The 17229-nt window shown below is 63.1% G+C and overlaps 1 protein-coding gene across 8 annotated transcripts in view; it reads right to left on the bottom strand.

Moving 5' to 3' along the window:
* Positions 1-971: 971 nt before the first annotated feature.
* Positions 972-17229, bottom strand: part of PAK4 (p21 (RAC1) activated kinase 4) — a 47740-nt gene continuing 31482 nt past the window's right edge. For 5 of the 8 annotated variants that reach the window (XM_043894956.1, XM_043894962.1, XM_043894961.1 and 2 more), the window contains exons 2-10: positions 11896-11969; positions 10058-10315; positions 7253-7714; positions 6633-7070; positions 5424-5557; positions 5093-5219; positions 3872-3997; positions 2471-2605; positions 972-1951 (exon numbers count right to left, since the gene is read on the bottom strand). In XM_043894956.1, the coding sequence (XP_043750891.1) occupies positions 1796-1951; positions 2471-2605; positions 3872-3997; positions 5093-5219; positions 5424-5557; positions 6633-7070; positions 7253-7714; positions 10058-10261 (1782 nt within the window). In that variant the 5' untranslated portion in view covers positions 10262-10315; positions 11896-11969 and the 3' untranslated portion in view covers positions 972-1795. Of the gene's footprint in view, positions 1952-2470; positions 2606-3871; positions 3998-5092; positions 5220-5423; positions 5558-6632; positions 7071-7252; positions 7715-10057; positions 10316-11895; positions 11970-16610; positions 16715-17229 lie in introns of all 8 variants that reach the window. The other 3 variants (XM_043894958.1, XM_043894959.1, XM_043894964.1) reach the window with 2 other exon arrangements.

The following is a 17229-nucleotide window of genomic DNA, read 5'->3' as shown; positions in this document are numbered from 1 at the left end:
TTCTTGTGCTCCCCACATCAATTTTGGCATATATATATTTTTCCCCCACAGAAAATGTATCCATCTCACCCAGGCCTCAAACACACTCGTATACAGCAGTAGTTGGCTGTACTGCTGTTTTAAACCTGTCTGTCTGTCTGTGATGCATGTGTTCAGCCAGGCGGTCACAGAAACAGAGCCCTGATTCTCGGGGGACTCAGGGCCTGTGGAGAGGGGTGCTAAGGGGGCAGGCGCTGACAGTGGGGGCGAGACAGGACTAAGCCGGATGCTCTGGGTCTTCTCCACACTTTCTGCCCACACACCAGCTTCAGGTCCCTGGTGTAACTGATGCCTGGAGGGCTCTGGGTGGGGGGTTCCCTCCTTGCTCTCCCAGGTGCTGGAGAGGGTGTGCGCAAAGCCCACCCCAGCCTGGGGCAGTCACTGCCCAGGATGCAGAAGCAGCAGTGTCACCTGGCAGCCGGCTTTCCTCCTGAGACCCAGGCTCAGCCCCCACCTCCCCAGCCTCAGCCTGGAGGGAAGGACTCAGTCAATGGAGTGTTTCTGAGGCTGGCAGCGCTGGGTCCCTCTGTGGTAGCCGATCCCCCCAAAGCCCATCTGCCTGCTGACCAGTTTCCTAACATCAGCTCCCAAGGATCAGTTCTCCACTGAACACGCTCCACCCAACTGTTATGTTTCCAGCAAATCGCAGACATGGCAAGCTGGTCATCCTGGCATGTGGACTGGTCAACTGGCTGCCTTTACAGGCCTGGGGTCGTCGATCGGGTCCCCATGAGAAGGCGTGTTACTGGCTGCTGGGCTGGAATTCCCCCCCACTCCTTGCCAGAGACATGGCCCTGGCCCATAGTGGGTCTGTAATCCTGGGGTCGGCCAAGCCTGCCCCCAAGCCTAGAGCCCCACCCCACCAGCTCTCCCCAACCAGTAGGCTGGGGGTTGGGGGTTGGGGGGGAAGTTCTACACACTGCACACACACAAAACAAGAAAACGTTTTAATTGTAAAACTAACTTGAGGGAGGGGAGGGCGGGGCTGCGCTGAGGGGCCAGGAACCGGATTCTTCAAGCGGTGGTTCTGTCCCCGGAGCCACCCCGCGGGCCAAGGACCATCTGTCCCCAGATGGGGGCTAGAGTGTTATAAAATGGCAATATAAATAGACTTCTAGAAAAGAGGAGGCTGTCCAGGTGCAGTAGTCATGTTCTGCAGAGGCTGGGGGTGGGTGGGAAGCCCCGCCCCCTGGATCCCAGGTCCAGCCACACAGAGGGGTGCGGGGCGAGGGAAAAGGCCACTCTTCAGACATTCATGATCGACCCCTGCAATGGCTCGGGGGGAGGGGCTGCGTGTCAGGCAAGGTCTCAGACACCCCCACTTGCAGGCTGGAGGACACCGGAACTGGACCTTCCACATGCACACACACGCGCGCACACGCACACACACACACATGCACACCTTTCGTAGTGTTGTCTCCACCCCCAGCGGCCCCCACGGCAGATTTCCAGTGATGGGAGGCCGCCTGCCCTTCCTGGAAACAGGAAAACCCCGGGGATGGGCCTGTCCCAGAGGGTGGGGCGGGGGTCTTGGGAGCCTCACTTGCTCCCACGAGTCCCTGTGTTTCTTTCAAAGTCACAAAATCAAAACCGGAGTTCAGTAGTAGGGTCCCGCACACCCCCCGGCAAGGAGGGTGGCGCCACACGGAGTGTCTCCGGGGCTGGGAGGAGTGGGGGCCGGCCCCCCACTGGCCTCTGGCCGGGCAGGGGTGACCCAGGGGGCTCTTTGGTTCAGGGGTGGGGGTGGCACCGGGCCTCATCGGGTGCGGTTTTGACGCATGAGGGGCACGATGCTGGCGGGCGGGCCCGCTTTGGCCAGGAACGGGTGTTTGAGCAGCTCGGCCGCTGTGGCCCGCTGGGCCGGGTCACGCACCAGCAGGCGGTCCAGGAAGCCCTTCAGGGACGGTGACACCTGTCGGGAGGGGGATGGGAGGGTTGGTGAGCGGTTCCACTGCTCCCTTGCTGTCAGGCCTCCTGCCGTCAGGCCCCTGGTTTCTTCCTGGCCAATGGCCGATGGCATTTACTGCCCAGGGAGGGGCAGAGAGGCCCTCAGCATCTACAGCTTGGCCCCAGGGGCTCACCGCCTCCCCACTTTCATAATTCGGCAGGAGCTGCCAACAGCTGGGCCCTGGAGGTACCTCTTTTTCACCAGGCAATTTCCCCACCAGGAAGGCCCCTCTGCTGGACCTCACTACGGTGCATGCCAGCCAGCCTGAGCACAAGCTCTGAGGGGCTGAGGGCACCGTCCACACAGACACTCAAGGCCTGGGGGACGTGGGAGTGACTCAACACGCAGTAAGCACCTCCTTAGAGCCATCAACAGCCTCGTCCTGCCCACACCCCGAGCTGTCCGTGGGCTCGGGGCTGGGTGGTGCCCTCCCCCCACCCATGTGTGGTCTCCCCCACACCCACTGCCTGTGGGGGGGCCCACCTTGTGCAGGTTCTTCAGTCGGGGCGGCAGGTTGTCCCGGATCATCTTCATGGCTTTGAGGGGTGGCTCATTGAAGTAAGGGGGCTCCCCATCCACCATCTCGATCACCATCACCCCCAGAGACCAGATGTCCACCTGTGGTGGGGGCAGGGCAGCAGGGCTGAGCTGTGCGGGAGTGGCCAGCGCTTGGGGGACACCCACAGACCGGTGGCCCTGCTTCCATCTTTGCCTCTTCACTCTGGAGTTTTGGGGCCCTGAACACTGATACCCAGCCTGCCAGACCCTATGCACTCCTCACCCATGGAACCCTCTGAAGGGTTCTGCCCACCCTGCATCCATCCCCTTCTTTTTGCTACCCCCTCCCCCTGCCCCTGGATTCCTCTGGAGAACCCCCTCCTCACTACTTCAGTCCACGGTGCATGATCAAGCTGTCTTAATCAGCAGAGTGAGCAAACAGTAATTGGGTCAGGAACGGACATGTGACCCAAGCTGAGCCAATCACAGTCAACCCTGAGACTTTAAGCAAGACAGTCAGGAGAACAGTGCTCACAGGCAGGGAGATGCGTCCTGGAGTTGCCAGGGTCATTTCGGCTCTGATGGGGGCGGCACCTGCCTGAGTGAGGACTACTCGGGGACAATCAGAGCCGGAAGGGACACTGCGCACAGACAGCTGGGCGTGAAGCCTGTGCCCCCGCCGAACTTCCCAGTCCTAGGGAACCCACTCTTTTCCACTTTGCTAAATCCGTCTTGAGAAGGTTTTGTCACAGGTAGTCCTGGTGGAGATGGTCCCTCAGCATCTCCTACCGGCCTCCCCTCCCAATGTGACCCCACTCCTGCCTGCGGTTCCCCAAGCTACGCTTCCACGGCACCCTGGCCTGGGTCAAGTCTTATCGACTGACTGTCGTCAGAGCCACAGGCCATAGCTGGAAGACCTCAGGGCCAGGCAGGGAATGGCAGGGAGTGAAGCAGGTCAGTGTAGCCAACACAGATGGGTGGGGCTGTGACCAGATGAAGGTCCCCCTGCTCCTCAGCACCTGACTGTTGCCACGAGGGAATGTGGCCTCCTTGTGGCCAGATCACTTGGATTCCCAACAGGGGATCAAACTCAGACTCACATGAGAACTCTTTTTAAAAAAATGCTTGCAAGAGTATCTTCAGAGCGCTTCAGCGAGTTTGAAGCCTCTGCCCCAGGCTGGCAGGCAGGGCTGGGGCCGCTTCTGCCCAGCCTCCTGTTCCCATTGCCAAGCGCTGGCTCCGAACTAGAACCTAGTCGGCGAGGAGTGCATGCAGGCAAGTCTGTCCCTGGCGACCAAGCCCCCTCACCCCAACACTCTGGCTGTTCTGGACTGCGACAGCATAAACCAGTGCTGACAGTAGGGCGACAGGCCGCCTCTGGCTCACCTCTGGCCCATAGGGCAGGCGGGAGATGAGCTCCGGGGCCATCCAGTAGGGCGTGCCCACCAGGGACTTCCTCCGTGGCACCTCCTTGCTCACCTGGGCGCAGAACCCGAAGTCTGACAGCTTCACCTGGAACAGGGCGCAAAAGTGGGGATCAGAGGTGCTGGCAGGGCAGAGTGAGCAGAGGCGGTCGTCTGTTTAATTCCTCAGCCTCTGACACACTGGGTTTCTACATGCCACCCAGAGGTTAGAGCCTGACCTCGGTGGAACTCTGCCGTCTCCTGGCTGGGGCCCTCAGCTGTGTCAGCTGCCCGAAATCACACATCTGCCTCCTTGACAGGGTCTGTGCTGAGGCTCCTGGGGGAGGCAGCCTGAGTCCCATGGGTACCAGAGGCTGGGCAGGGATTCGGACCGGGGCTGGCTCCCAATGCCGTGCCCTGGGCCCTGGCTTCCCGGCAGGCGGCATGTCTTCAGTTGGCAGGGGGTGAGAGCGATGCTGCCTGTCCCTCTGCAACAACCACCTCCCCAGAACCAAGGATTCCCAAGAACTTCTTGGGAACTATGGGCCCTATTCAGACTCCTGAGGATGTCAATGGACCCTCCAGAGAGCATGCTCACACTGCACATACAGTTCTGTGCTCACCTGTGTCCCCCAAACACGTCTGTAGAATCTTCAAGTGTTTATGACCCGTACCGAGACTCTCTGGGAAGCAAAGCCTTCCCCCGACCCCCCTGCCTCTGTGAACTGACTTAACTTTCCTGGGGGAGGGCAGGCAGATCACCAGAATCTGGTGAAAGTCAAGGGCCCTCCCCCACTGAAAAATCACACCCACTCTTGGAATATGAATGCACGCTCTGGGACCATGAGGCTCATCCATGGACTGCAAACTCGGAGCTTTGGTCCAGAAGACAGGACCAAGAGTCCACGGCCCAGTCCTGGATGCCAGGCCAGGAGTAGGTTCTCACACGGCTGAGAGCTGTGGCTGGCCACCCAGATGCAGTCTCCCCTCTCTGGGTCCAGGGCTAGACTCCAGTTCTCAGTGGCTGGGGCTGATGATGGCAGAGCCCCCCACTCACCTGGACCCCTGACTCTGGACTGATGCACAAGGAAGGAATACACGTACTGCCTCTCAAAGGTCTGAACTGGGGGTTGGGCCCACCCTACCTGTAGGGGGAGAGCTGGGCAGAAGTCAGGGGAGGCCAAGCCACCCCACCACTGCTCACCCTGCCGTCGTGGGTCAGCAGGATGGAGTCACTCTTGATGTCCCGGTGGATGACCCCCTGGGCGTGGAGCACGGACAGGGCCTGCAGCACGGCCAGGCACACGGCGGCGATCTGCTCCTCGTTCATCCTGGGAGGGCAGGCAGGTGGGGAGCAGGGGGTGAGGGGGGCAGACAGGGCCCTGCCCTGGGGTCTGATGGGGACAGCGGGTTGGTTCTGAGATGTGGCCCCGCCCCAAGGGTCGGGCGGAGAGCAGTCCTGTCACGGGAGAGGTCTGGGGGCACTCTGGGGACCCAGCAGGCTGGGTGCCTCGGCGTCCAGCTGCCCGACTGACCTGGTGTGCGTGACGATGTCGGTGAGGGCGCCTCCCTCCAGGAACTCCATCACCACCCAGAGCTCGTCCCCGACCAGGTAGCTGTTGTACATCTCCACCACGTTCTCATGCTGGTAGTCCCTCATGATCACCACCTGCACGCGGGAGGCGGGGTTGGCACCACAGAGGGAGGACCACCAGCCCCTGCTGCCAGAGCCCTCCCTCTCGGCCTGGGTGGGGGCCCTGCCAAACTGCAGGTCCAGTTCCACCTGCCACTTCTGCTTATCGGGGTCCAGTCCAGGGACTGTCCTCCCACTGCCGAAGCCCAGAGACCCACAAGGCAGCGAGGGGCCTGACATCTGTATTCTATTCCAAGGTGCTCCCACCCCATGCACACCTCACACTGCTGATGTTGATCTCTGACCAGCCCTGAGTGGGTCTGCGAGTGGCCCTGATGGCCAGGCTGGCACTGGGAGAGGGCGCTGGGATGAGAGCATTAAGCACAGGGCTGAGACCGGAAGGATGAGCAGGCAGCTCAGACACAAGGCGGGGGTGGGGGTTAGACTCCAGGGGCAGGAAGGCCTAGCAAGGCAAAGCCTGGAGGTGGGGGACACGATGCTCATTGTGCGCAGCTCCGGCAGGCCGCTGCCTGGGGGAAGGGTGACAGGCTCAGGCCTGAGGGGCTGGGGTGGGAGTGGGGAGCTTCAGGGCCCTCGCCTGGGGACAGGGGTGGTGGGGCCTCTCTGAGATGGGGAACCAGGAGAGGCAGGTGTGGGGTCAACACTGTGAGGCCAGCATGGGACTTGGTGGTGAGGGGCTGGAAGGCACGCAGAGGGTCAGTGGGGCTCAGGGCCTGGAGCTGAGGCTTGGGGCCTGGCCTGGTCAGGACAGGATGGCATGGCAGTGGGTATCGTGGGGACAAAGGAGACAGCCTGGGGAGGCGTGAGGAGTGAAGACAGGAGCTAGGCTCAGAACCCATGCCTGGCAAACCCCAAGCCCCACAGGGCCTCTCCCGGTTCTCAGCCCTGCATGCCCCCTAAACCATGGGGTAGGGGAGCCCCGGGAGGAGTGGGACAGCTGGGGGGGGCAGGTGGGGAGGCGGGGAGCCCGGGAGGAATGGGGCAGGTGGGGGAGCCCTGGGGGGAGCAGGGGGACCCCAGGAGGAGCAGGGGGGGCAGGGAGCTCTGGGGGGAGGCGGGAGCCCCAGGGGGAGCGGGACGGCAGGCCCACCTCGTTGAAGAGCAGCTCTCGCCGCTGCTGCTTGCGCAGGTCCATCTTCTTGACGGCCACCAGCCTGCCGGAGCTGCGCACGGTGGCGATGCACACGATGCCGGTGGAGCCCTCACCGATCTTGATGAAGTTGTCCAGGTAGGAGCGGGGGTCGCCGGGGTCCACCACCAGCTGCAGGGCAGCCCGGAACTGCTCGTGGGACACTCGCTGGGGTTCCCGCTGTGGTGAGCGGGGGCCGGGGGGCCCGGGGGCGGGGGGCACGGCGGGGGCGGCGAGGGCGCGGGCTGGAGGGGCCAGCTGGGGCTCAGAGGCGTGGGGGCCCAGCACTCCAGGGCTGGGGGCGCCGTGGGCTCGGGCAGGGGGCCGGGAGGAGGAGGACTGAGGGACGGCCAGGCCCCCCACCGATGGCCCGTTGGGGGCCATGTTGTGAGGCTCCCCCTGCAACAGAAAAGAGAAGCGGCTGTCAGGGGAGGGGCTGGGGGACAGGGACCCCGGCTGTGGGACAGACATATGGCAGTCAAGATGGAGATGGACAGTGGGCTGGGGCGGGCTGGAGTTGGTTGGCGGGAACAGGGTGGGCAAGGCGACGGTCAGGGGTCCTGGGGTGGGGGAGTGGTTACCTGGGTGCCCCGGGATGGGTGGTCCGTGTCGGCCCGCGGGTACGTGTTAAAGGGCCGGCCAGCCGCCACTTTTGCCCCGCTGGCTAGACTGGCGGGTTGGTGGGGGGTGCCGACGTCAGGCCCAGAGAGGGGGCGCTTGTCCCGGGAGGACTCCTGGGGCCCTCCTGAGCCCTCCCTGGAAGACTTGGGCCTCTTGTCCGGCCCTGCCCGCCGCCTGTCACCACTGCCGCCACCCGCCTCGCCGTGACCGGCCCCCCGGCCTTGGCCGCCCGCCTTCTCTGGGCCCCCTCTGGCCATGGTGGCCTGCTCCGCGGGCATCCCGTTTTCCTGGCGGGCACGGGCGGGTGGCGGCGGGCTGTCTCTCCGCAGGGAGTTGGAGCGTGTCACCGACATGTTCTCGAACTCGTCGAGCAGCAGCGTGAGGGCCCCATCCTTGGCGCCTTTGCTGCCCCGCACGATGGTCTGGGGTCCAGGGCAATGGCAGGGTGGGGGCCGGGCAAGGAGGAGGGGGACACAGGACGGGCATCCAACACAGGCGGACAGGACAACACAACACGCACAGAGACAAGACAGAGACGCAATGAAGAAATGCCATGGGGTGATGGTGGGCTGGGAGGGTGGGGGCAGGCCCGGGAGGCCCCCACGGCCCCTCCCCCAGCACCGAGCCTCTGCAGGGCAGGAGGGAGCTGCCCCGCCCCCCCCCCCATCGAGTTGTTGCCCCCGGGCTGGGAGCACAGGTTCCCAGGATGCCCCTCGGAGAAGCACCCCCTGCTCTTCCTTGTTCTCCAGGCTTGGGGGGCAGGGGCGGTCCCTGCCCTACGGGGTGGAGGGGAAGGAGGGCAGAGGCCACGCCAGCCCATAATAAGCCCTGGAAAGCTGCAAATTACAGGATGCGGGGGCCAGGGCCCAGCTTGGCACTTCCTTGCCTGCAGCCTGGCAGGGTTGTGAGCCGCAAACACGCTCTCTGCTCCCATGGAGGCTGAGGGTGGGGAAGGTAAAGTGAGAAAGGTCTGGGCCTGGAGCAGAGAGCAGGAGGGCCCAAGGGCTGGTACAGGGGAATGCGAACATAAAGTGTGTCCCAGACGCACACTGCCTGCCAGGGCCACCGCCCTGATCCAGGTCACTGCCTCCAGGGCTCCCCCTAGGGGCCCTCACCCACCAGCTCCAGGCACACGGGGCCTCTTAACTGCTCCTCAAACACACCAGGCATACCCCAACCTCAGGCACTGGCTGCTCACTCTGCTGGAAACATCCTCACCTCTGCCTGCTCGGGGCTCCCCTCCCCAGTGCACGGCCCCCTTCAGATCTCTGCTGCAGACCCCCCTTGATTTTCTGTGGTCTAAAGTGCCAGCCTCGAACCCTCCCTATTCCGCTCTCTTGCTTTCCTCTTCTCTAGAGCACTTAGAACCAGCGGACGTGATGCCTGTGTACGGCTGTCCGTGGCCTGCAGCCCCTGCTCCCTGCCTCTCCTGGACCCTGGCTGCTAGTAGGGCAGCCTGGTCTTGCCCCAGGCGCCCAGTGAAACAAGGGAGACAGACACCTGCTCAGGCTTTGGTGCTGGAGTAAGAGGTCAGGAATCCCTGGGGGTTTGGGGAGGATTTTTACGAAGTGCCTGAATGAGGGCATAACCAGCAGGCATGCAGACACAGAGCCTGGCAGCGGGTGGGACCGAGGTGGGCCGGGTGGGGCCAGCGGGCCCAGAAGAGCCGGCACTCTGCCTGCGCAGGCGGCTGCCTCTCCAGTGGCCCCGGCCGATTCACCAGAAGGCAGAAACAGAGACTTGGATGTAAAGTCTTGCTTTTCTAGGTAGTGGCAAAGAATTCAAAGGATCCCAAGTCCCCTGCCTGGGGCGCACAAACACCTCAGTGGGAGACCCTGGAGGAAAGCGTTGGCCTGGGGCTCCTCCCGCCAGGCTGGGCTGGGCAGGGCTGGGCACCAGCGAGCATGAATCAGCCCCGGGCCTGCTGACCAGCCACCCACCCCCACCCCTTGGAACAACCCAGGCTGCCCTTCCTGGTTCCCACTGCCCTTCGGGTAAAGTCTGTGCTCCGAGGCCGGCTTCGCAGGCTGCGGGGGCCACACCCCTGCCCCCAGACCAGCCTCACCACAGGCCACGCCCGGGGGCCAAGACTATGGAGGCAGGAATGGGGTTAAGGGCATGGGCCTTAGAAATGGACCTCGATTCAAATCCCAGCTCGGCACTGTTTGCTTAAGATGTCAGGGAAAAAACAAACCGCCCCCTCTCTCCGCCCCCGATGCTTCACGCGGGCTGCTTCCTCCACCACAAGCCCTGGCCCTCCACCATCTGCCTGAATGACTCCTCCTTGGCCTCCGCCCTCAGGGCTCAGCTCAGGTGACCCTGACTCCAGGAAACTGGCCTGGACCCTGGGGCTGGGTCAGACGGCCCCTCCGGCCTTTCCTGGCCCAGCCCTGACCACTGGGGCGGTCACCACGTGGGAACTGGTCTGCCCCTCTGCCTGCGATGGGAGGCCTGTCAAGACCCAGGACGAGTCTGTGGTCCTGGGGACAGAAGCACAGGGCTCAGGACAGATGAACGACTTGGGGCTGGCGTGGGGGACCGTCAGAGGGTCAAGGTCGGCGGGGGCTTCTCAGGAAGGGAAGGTGGGTTGGTGCTGGTGCCAGGTGAGGGATCAGTGGTGGATGGGTGAGGTGAGGATGGGGGGTGTGGTTGGGGTGTGTCTGTTTGGTGGTCAGCAAGGGAGGGTCAAGTGTGGGGCTGAGGGCTGGGGTCACCCCATGGGGGTCGGCGCAGGTCAGGAGAGGCAGTGGTGGGTGCCGGCATACCTTGGGGGCCCCAGGCTGGATGGAGGTGATGCAGGCAGGGTCGATGAGGGGCTTGGGCCGGCGAGCCGACTCCTCGATCAGGCTCTGCCACTGGCGGGGCAGCCCTGTGAACTTCTGCTCATGCTGGTCGAAGCCCGTGTGCACGCGGTGCTCGAAGTTAGACGGCGCCGAGATCTCGACCCGCTTCTTCTTCTTCCCGAACATGGCGCCAGGCTCTCCGCGTGGAGAGGGTGTAGGCTGGGGCTCCGGCCGGCAGGCCTGCGGAAGGGGGCGGCTCGCCAGAACCTGCTGCTTCTCCTCCATCCTCCATCCTCCTTCCTCCCCACTCCCCCACCCTTTCCACAGCCTGTACCCCACCTGCTGCCGACGGACCCTGTGAACACTCGAGTCAGGCCCCTGGCTCGGAGCCCGCTGGCGGCCCCACCCCACTCAGGTAGAAAGGCGAGCACTCCCTGTGAAGGACTTCTCTGCCCTCAGCTCTTCTGGCTCACACTGGCTTCCGAACCTCAGGGCCTCTGCCATGGCGGTTCCCTCTGTGGGGCCTGACACCTGACTCCCTCCCGCTTCAGGAGCCAGTCACTGGTGACTCCTCTCCTGAATGTTTGCCCCAGGACCCCCATCCTTCCATCCCAGCTCACAGCATGTTTAACTTCTGGAAACTGCTGCTCAGTTTTATGTTTGGGCCCCCCTGGTGGCTCAGATGGTAAAGAATCTGCCCGTAATGCGGGGCACCTGGGTTCGATCCCTGGGTCAGGCAGATGCCCTGCAGAAGGGAACGGCTACCTGCCCCAGTGTACCTGCCTGGAGAATTCCACGGACAGAGGAGCTTGGTGGGCTACAGTCCATGGGGTCACAAAGAATTGAACTCGACTGGGTGACTAACACACACAGTCTTGTGCTTATAGTTCAGTGTTTACAACGCCCATCACGACTCTCAGTGATATGGGCCCGGTCTCATCTGCCCAGTTTCCTGGTGTCTCAGCCCCACGCCCAACACACAGTATGTGCTCTGTGACTGGTGCCTAAGGCCTGCCACTTCTGTGCCTGCTTTCTCAGCCTGGACTGTGGGCTGGAAACAGCACACACCTCTGGTTACTGGTTCAACACATGGTTACCAAGTCCCTGTCCGATACGTGGCTCCTAGGCAGCCTCACTAATACACTCCCACTTTACAGATGAGGAGACTGAGGCTTGGAGGAGGCAAGTTCCTCACAGAGTGGGGCAAGACCCACTTACTGAAGGATCCTAATAGATTAAACTGCCCCCGTCTTTAGGGCCTGTGGCCTCCAGGCCGGTACTCACAACAGTACCAGCACAGCAGCAGTAAACGCTCAATGAAAGTGAAAGTCGCTCAGTCCAACCCTTTGTGACCCCGTGGACTGCAGCCCGCCAGGCTCCTCTGTCCATGGAATTCTCCAGGCAAGAATACTGGAGTGGGTACCCATGCCCTTCTCCAGGGGGTCTTCCTGAACCTATGAAAGCTGAATTTAAAAACCAAAGGGGCTGAAGGGGACACGCGGAATGGTGGAGTCCCACGGCGGGGGCCAGAGACATGAAGGGCAGGGAACCCAGATGGCCAGAGTACAAATCTCTCTCTGCCACCTACTGTGTGACCCTGGGCAAGTGACTTAGCCTGTCTGTGCCTCGGCTTGACCCCTGTGGGGCTGCCGGGAGGATTAATGAGTTAATTACTGAGCAGGGCTCGGTGCAGAGCATGGAGGGAGGACCCAGTCGGCGTCTGCTCTTCTGACGATGAGGATGACTCCCGGCCGTGTCAGGGCCCAGGTGCTGTGCCCCCAGCCCTGGTCCCACACACGCGCCCCGGGAGCCCCACAGACCTGCTTCGTTGCTGGCTGTGCTAGAAGCACCCTTGGGCGGGTGATGTCTCCTCTTGGGGCTTCGGGTCACTCATCTGTAAAGTGGGAAGAAAACATCCTTTGCTTACTCATCCACCCATCCATCAGCAACTTACTTCTTTGTGCCCAGCCTTGTGCTGGTCGGTGTGAGGGACAGAGTGGTGACCCAGACAGCCTCTGATGGCCCAGAATGGTCGGGGCTGGGGTCACAGAGGGCCAGACCCAGCCTGGAGGGATGGCGGGGTGGGGATACGGGAGGCTTCCCAGCAACGGGCTCGTGTGAACTAAGACCCGAAGGACAAGGGGAAGTGTGCTGGGTGGGGATTTCTGTCTGGCTCAGGGCTGGCTCCTTAGCACCTGGCACGGTGCCCGGGCGGGGCTGGCCCCAGTGTGGTCAGTCTCGTGACCCGGTGAGGACGCTCGTGAGCGGATCCGCGATGCGGCCCCGGCGGCCCCTGGTCGTCCTTCCGGCTTCTTTCCCGCGGGAGCAGGGCGTGAGGGCGGAGAGGCCGCCATCCCCAGCCCAGAGGTGGGACTGTCGGTGGGCAGCCGTCCAGGAGAACCGGTTTGGTGGCGGGAGCCCAGTGGTAGGCGGGTGGGGACCCAAGCAGCCAACCTGTCTCAACTGGCCTGGGCCTCCTGGCCAGCAGGGGGCTCCGCCAGGGAAACAGACCTGGCCAGGGTGGGGGCGCCCTCTGCCCCAGCCCCTCCTCTACCCCCACCAAGCTGGGAGCCCCTTCAATGCAGCTCCCCCATTCCAGCCCCCAGAACACTGTCCATTCCACCCTCCCAGGCCTCGGGGACCCTGATCGACCCCGTTCTCCCTCCAGGCTTCTCTGCCCTCACCTCTCTTGCAGCTCCAGCTCCTCTCCTGGCCCCTACACCCCGACTCTCCCCCATCTGCCCAGACGTGCGCCCCCCTCACCTGCCCGCCTTGGTCCCACTGCCTCCTCATTGTCTGCCCAGATTTGCCCCCGCCTGGCTTCAGGCCCAGCCTCACTCCTCACCTCAGCCTCTCCCACTCTGCCTGCCCATCCCTGCCCCCCAGCCCGCAGCCTGCGGGCCCCAAGTCAGCTCCGAGCCCTCTGCAGGACAGGATTAGCCGCATGACCCCTCACTAAATCCGGGAGAGGGAGGAGCTTAGCATCCAGATGGGGTGGGCAGGAGGCAGCCTGTTAGAGGGGGCAGCCAAACCAGAATGCTCACCCGTGAGCCCCCAGGCCCCCCAGCCCCCGCCCCCCGCGGCGGGTGACTGCAGAGGATGGGGAGAGAGGGGCACACCTCCGGATATTTGCCTGGGGCCACCCCTTCCCTCTGGGCGCTGCACAGAGGGCAGGACAAACAGAGGAACTGGCCGTGTTTATAGTGGCCAGGCGGGAGCCCCACCCCAGGGCAGCTCTCACCGCTGGCTCCCTGACCCCTCCATCAGTCCCCAAGCTCCTGACTTTACAGGGGCCACAGAGGGGAAAGAGAGGAACTGCTACATGTGAAGGGAGGGGCCTGGCCAGGAGCAGCGGGGTGTCAAGGAGTGGGCGCTGGGTTCCCAGGCAAGCCCAGAACTCAGGAGTCAGACGGCCCAGAGCCCGGAGGCAGGCTCTGCTGGGAGGCTGAGCCAACCCACGGTGGAAGCATGCCGCGTGGCCCTGGGCCAGCAGCTCTGTGCCTCAGTTTCCTCTTCTATTAAAAGAGGACCGAGACAGTACCTGCTTCCAGGTACTGCAAGCAGTCACAGAGAACCCAGCACGATGGCCTGGCCCCAGGGCTGGCGCGCACAACAAGAGAGCGGATGGTAGACATCAGTCACCGTGACAGCAGCACCGGTCCTGCCGGCCCCTCTGCTAAGCACTTGACCCGGAATCTGCAGGCCTGACCCCGGAGGAAGGGGCCAACTTGGGCCTTGTGTCACAGACAAGGAAGATAAGGCACAGAGCGGGCACCCGCTGGCCCAGGTCACACACAGCTTGGGACGCAGAGTGGACTCAAGACACCAGGCTGGTCTAACCTGAGCCCGGGCCCTGCCAGTTCTCGGAATGACAGCAGCCGCATCTCTGGAGACACATATGTGCCCGGGGCCTGCTCTGTATCTAATCGCATTCCACCCTCGCCCCTAACCTGGGAGACAGGCATGCCCATCACCCCCAATTCACAGGTAGGAAGACTGAGGCCCAGCGAGGGGAACCCTAGGATTTGAACCCAGGCAGTTGGAGACTCGCCTGTGCTGTGGGTGTGCTTCTGTGTCATTATCGTCATCAGCTCCAAGACTGTCCCTGGTCTCTGTCCCTTCCTCCCTCCTTCCCCTTCCTCTGTCCACATTGCTTTTTCTCTCCTGCCCTGCCCCGTCCTGGCGGAGAGGGTCCCTCCTCCTCCTACCTGCCCAGGCCCCCAGCGGTAGGTGGGAGGCAGCATAAACAGGACCCACCACCGCCACTCTCCACCCCCGGGGCTCCTCCCCTGCCTATTCCACAGGCCTTCGGCACGTCCGTCTGCAGCGAGAAAAGCAGTCCAGGAGCCAGTGCCGGCCACCAAATGTGGTTTACTGCGGCTCAGCCCCATGACTCACACCACCACCTCCACCACTGTGGGGGACCCTGAGCCTGCAGAGACGCCGATGCTGAGCTCACTGCCTCCCCAGGACTTCTGTGGAGTGGCTGACCTCACTTCCATTGCGCAGATGTGGAAACTGAGGCTCACAAAGGTGAAACCTCTTGCTACGGTCACCAAGCAGAGGTGGGCATGGAAGACAGTTGCTCCACCACAGAGTCAACATCCTTAAACTCTGGCCCGTGGCCCAGGAGGTCTTGCATGATCGGCCAGTCAGCTCTCCTCCCACAGGCCCCCTGGCCCCCTCTGCCCCAGCCACCTCGGCCTCTTCACTGTTCTTCACACCCTGGACATGCCCCGCTTCAGGGCCTTTGTTCTGGCAGCTGGCCCCCACCAACTCTCTTCTCACTGATCTCCACATAGCTCCCTCCCTCCCTCTCTGTCTCCACCCAAGTCTACGCATGAATGTCCCTGCTCCTGTCCTCACGCCTTCAGTGCCCTCCCGGCTTTATTCTTCCCCACTGCACTCACCACGTAACTCTGTGTGTGTGGGTGATTCTTTGGTGTCTGCTCCTACGAGAATGTCAGCTCCTCCAGGGGAGCAGGGCCTGATCTCTGTCGAGCTCCCCACTGTACCCCAATGCCTACAGCGCGGCGTGGCAGGCAGTTGAGGAACATCTGGTGAATGAACACATTCACCTGAACACGCTACAGGGCACCCCTGCTCAGACACCTCAGGCTCTGCCCAGGGTCTCTCTCTGGCGGAGAAAGGCCTGGAACCCAGAGGCGGAGGGTGAAGACGTGGAACACGGGAGGATGGGGCGCAGCTTGCAGCCACCGGCCCGGGCAGAGACGCCCAAAGCTCAGTTTGCTCCCCCAATGCAGACACACGTTTATCCTACTCTAAAATGTTCAATTAAAAAAAAAAAAAAACAAACTTGTGAGTGATTTCACATGTGGGATGGGCAGTTTCCAACCTGTCCGAGCAAAACCTTCCCATTTTCCAGTCACCCCCTGCGCTCCCAGGCTCTGCCCGCTGACCTTCCATGAGAAAAAACGGCACCACGCTGCAGCTCCCCACACCAAGGAAACGCGTGCCCGGGGAGAAGCCAGGTCGCGAGTGTGACCGCGCTCGGAAGTGCGTGTGTACACGTGTGCGTGTGTGCGCAGGCTTCCTTTCCTCTTGCCCTGCCTGCAGCCCTGAATAAAACTGCCCCCACCCCACCGGGCAATGGGGGGTGCTGACTCGGCCAGGGCCCTGGGGCCCGAGCAGAGGACGCGGCAGGGGCCACGGCCACCCTTTCCTAGTCACTCGAGCAGGAAGCGGGCGATGGAAAGGCGCTCACCGGCCCCCTCACCCTCCTGCCATCATCTGCACCCCCTGGCTCCAGAAGCCCCTTGGCTGCCTGCCTCCCTGCGCTGTGCTCTGACGCTGGAGGGGGGTCTGGCTCACCTTGGCAGCCCCCGCAGGCTCTCACGGCCCCCTGAGGCCCCACACCATTCCCCCTCACACCTCTGCTCAGCCCTTGCTGCCCATCCACGTGCCCGGCCCCCCATTCTCCTCCTGCCTAGTCCTTGCAGGGAATCCTCAGGTACCCTGTCCCCAGACCCTGCCTCAAGCTTTGGGACGGACATGTGCCCAAGCCCTCTCCTTGGTAGACACCTGCTCTCCCCACAAAGGGCCCATCACACCCACCCGCCATCATCCTTGTCGGGTGACAGCTGAGCTCTGCCAGGCCCGGGGCAGGGCCCTCAGCAGAGGCCAGGGGAGCCGGGGATGTCCCTGCCCTTGCCAAGCTCACATTTGAGGGGAAAGGAGATGGCTCACGGCAAGATACACCAGAAAGCCAGCTAGTGAGTCAGATGGTGAGTGCTGAGGAGAGAAAGAGCAGGGGTCAGCTGGGTGTGGAGGGTGAGGGGACGTGGGGACCTTCAGTGCAGCGGTCAGGGAGGGCCTCGCAGAGGAGGTGATGTTAGAGCAGGGACCTGGGTGGGGAGAGGAGCGGGGCCCCGGGGGAGGAGGACCCCGGCTGCGAGAACAGCCAGCGCGAAGGTCTGGAGGCCAGAGAGCAGAGTGGAGACCGAGTGGCCGGGGCGGGCGGGGCGGGGGGGCGCGGGGTGAGGGAGGAGGGCCACGGGGAGGACTCAGCTCTTACCTGAGAGCCGCAGGAGGGCTGTGAGCAGGGCAGGAGCGGGGAGGCCCGGAGGAGGAGGACGCGTGAGGCCAGCAGGAGAAGAGGGTGGGCGGGACACGTGGGGCCTGTGGAGGCGGGAGGAGTGGGCAGCTTCTGTAGCAGCTGGAGCGTGAGCTTTTCGGGGTTGGGGGCCTGGTCTGGTCTTGCCCATTGCCGCATCCCCCAGAGCCTGGCACCCAGTCCGTTCTCTCCCGCCCCTTAGCATCACCTAACGTGTCACATGCTCACAGGCGTGTCAGTTGTCTCCCCACTAAGTTGGTGGCTCGGAGTGGGCAGGAAACGTGTTCCAGCTGTTACCGCTGGATCCCAGCAACAGGGTTCTGCCCTGTGTGGTTACTGGGTGGGTGGAAGGGACACACGTGTTTCAGCGCTGACTCTGACCATGCTAAACCCTCCAGGCGGTTCCTGGGTGGGCGGGTGGAGAGACCTCTCCTCTCCTGTTTCCCAAACTAGGAAACTGAAGCCCAGAGATGGGAAGTCCCTGACAGGGCTGCCCAGCGCTGGGGCACCAAAGTGTCCACTCTGCCCGCCCTGGAGAAGACCTGTCGCTGCCCCCTTAGCCTCCTGCCTCCCAGCAACC

Source organism: Cervus elaphus, chromosome 4 (assembly GCF_910594005.1).
Source record: "Cervus elaphus chromosome 4, mCerEla1.1, whole genome shotgun sequence".
Classification (NCBI taxonomy): Eukaryota; Metazoa; Chordata; class Mammalia; order Artiodactyla; family Cervidae; genus Cervus; species Cervus elaphus.
This window is presented reverse-complemented; position numbering and strand designations above follow the sequence as displayed.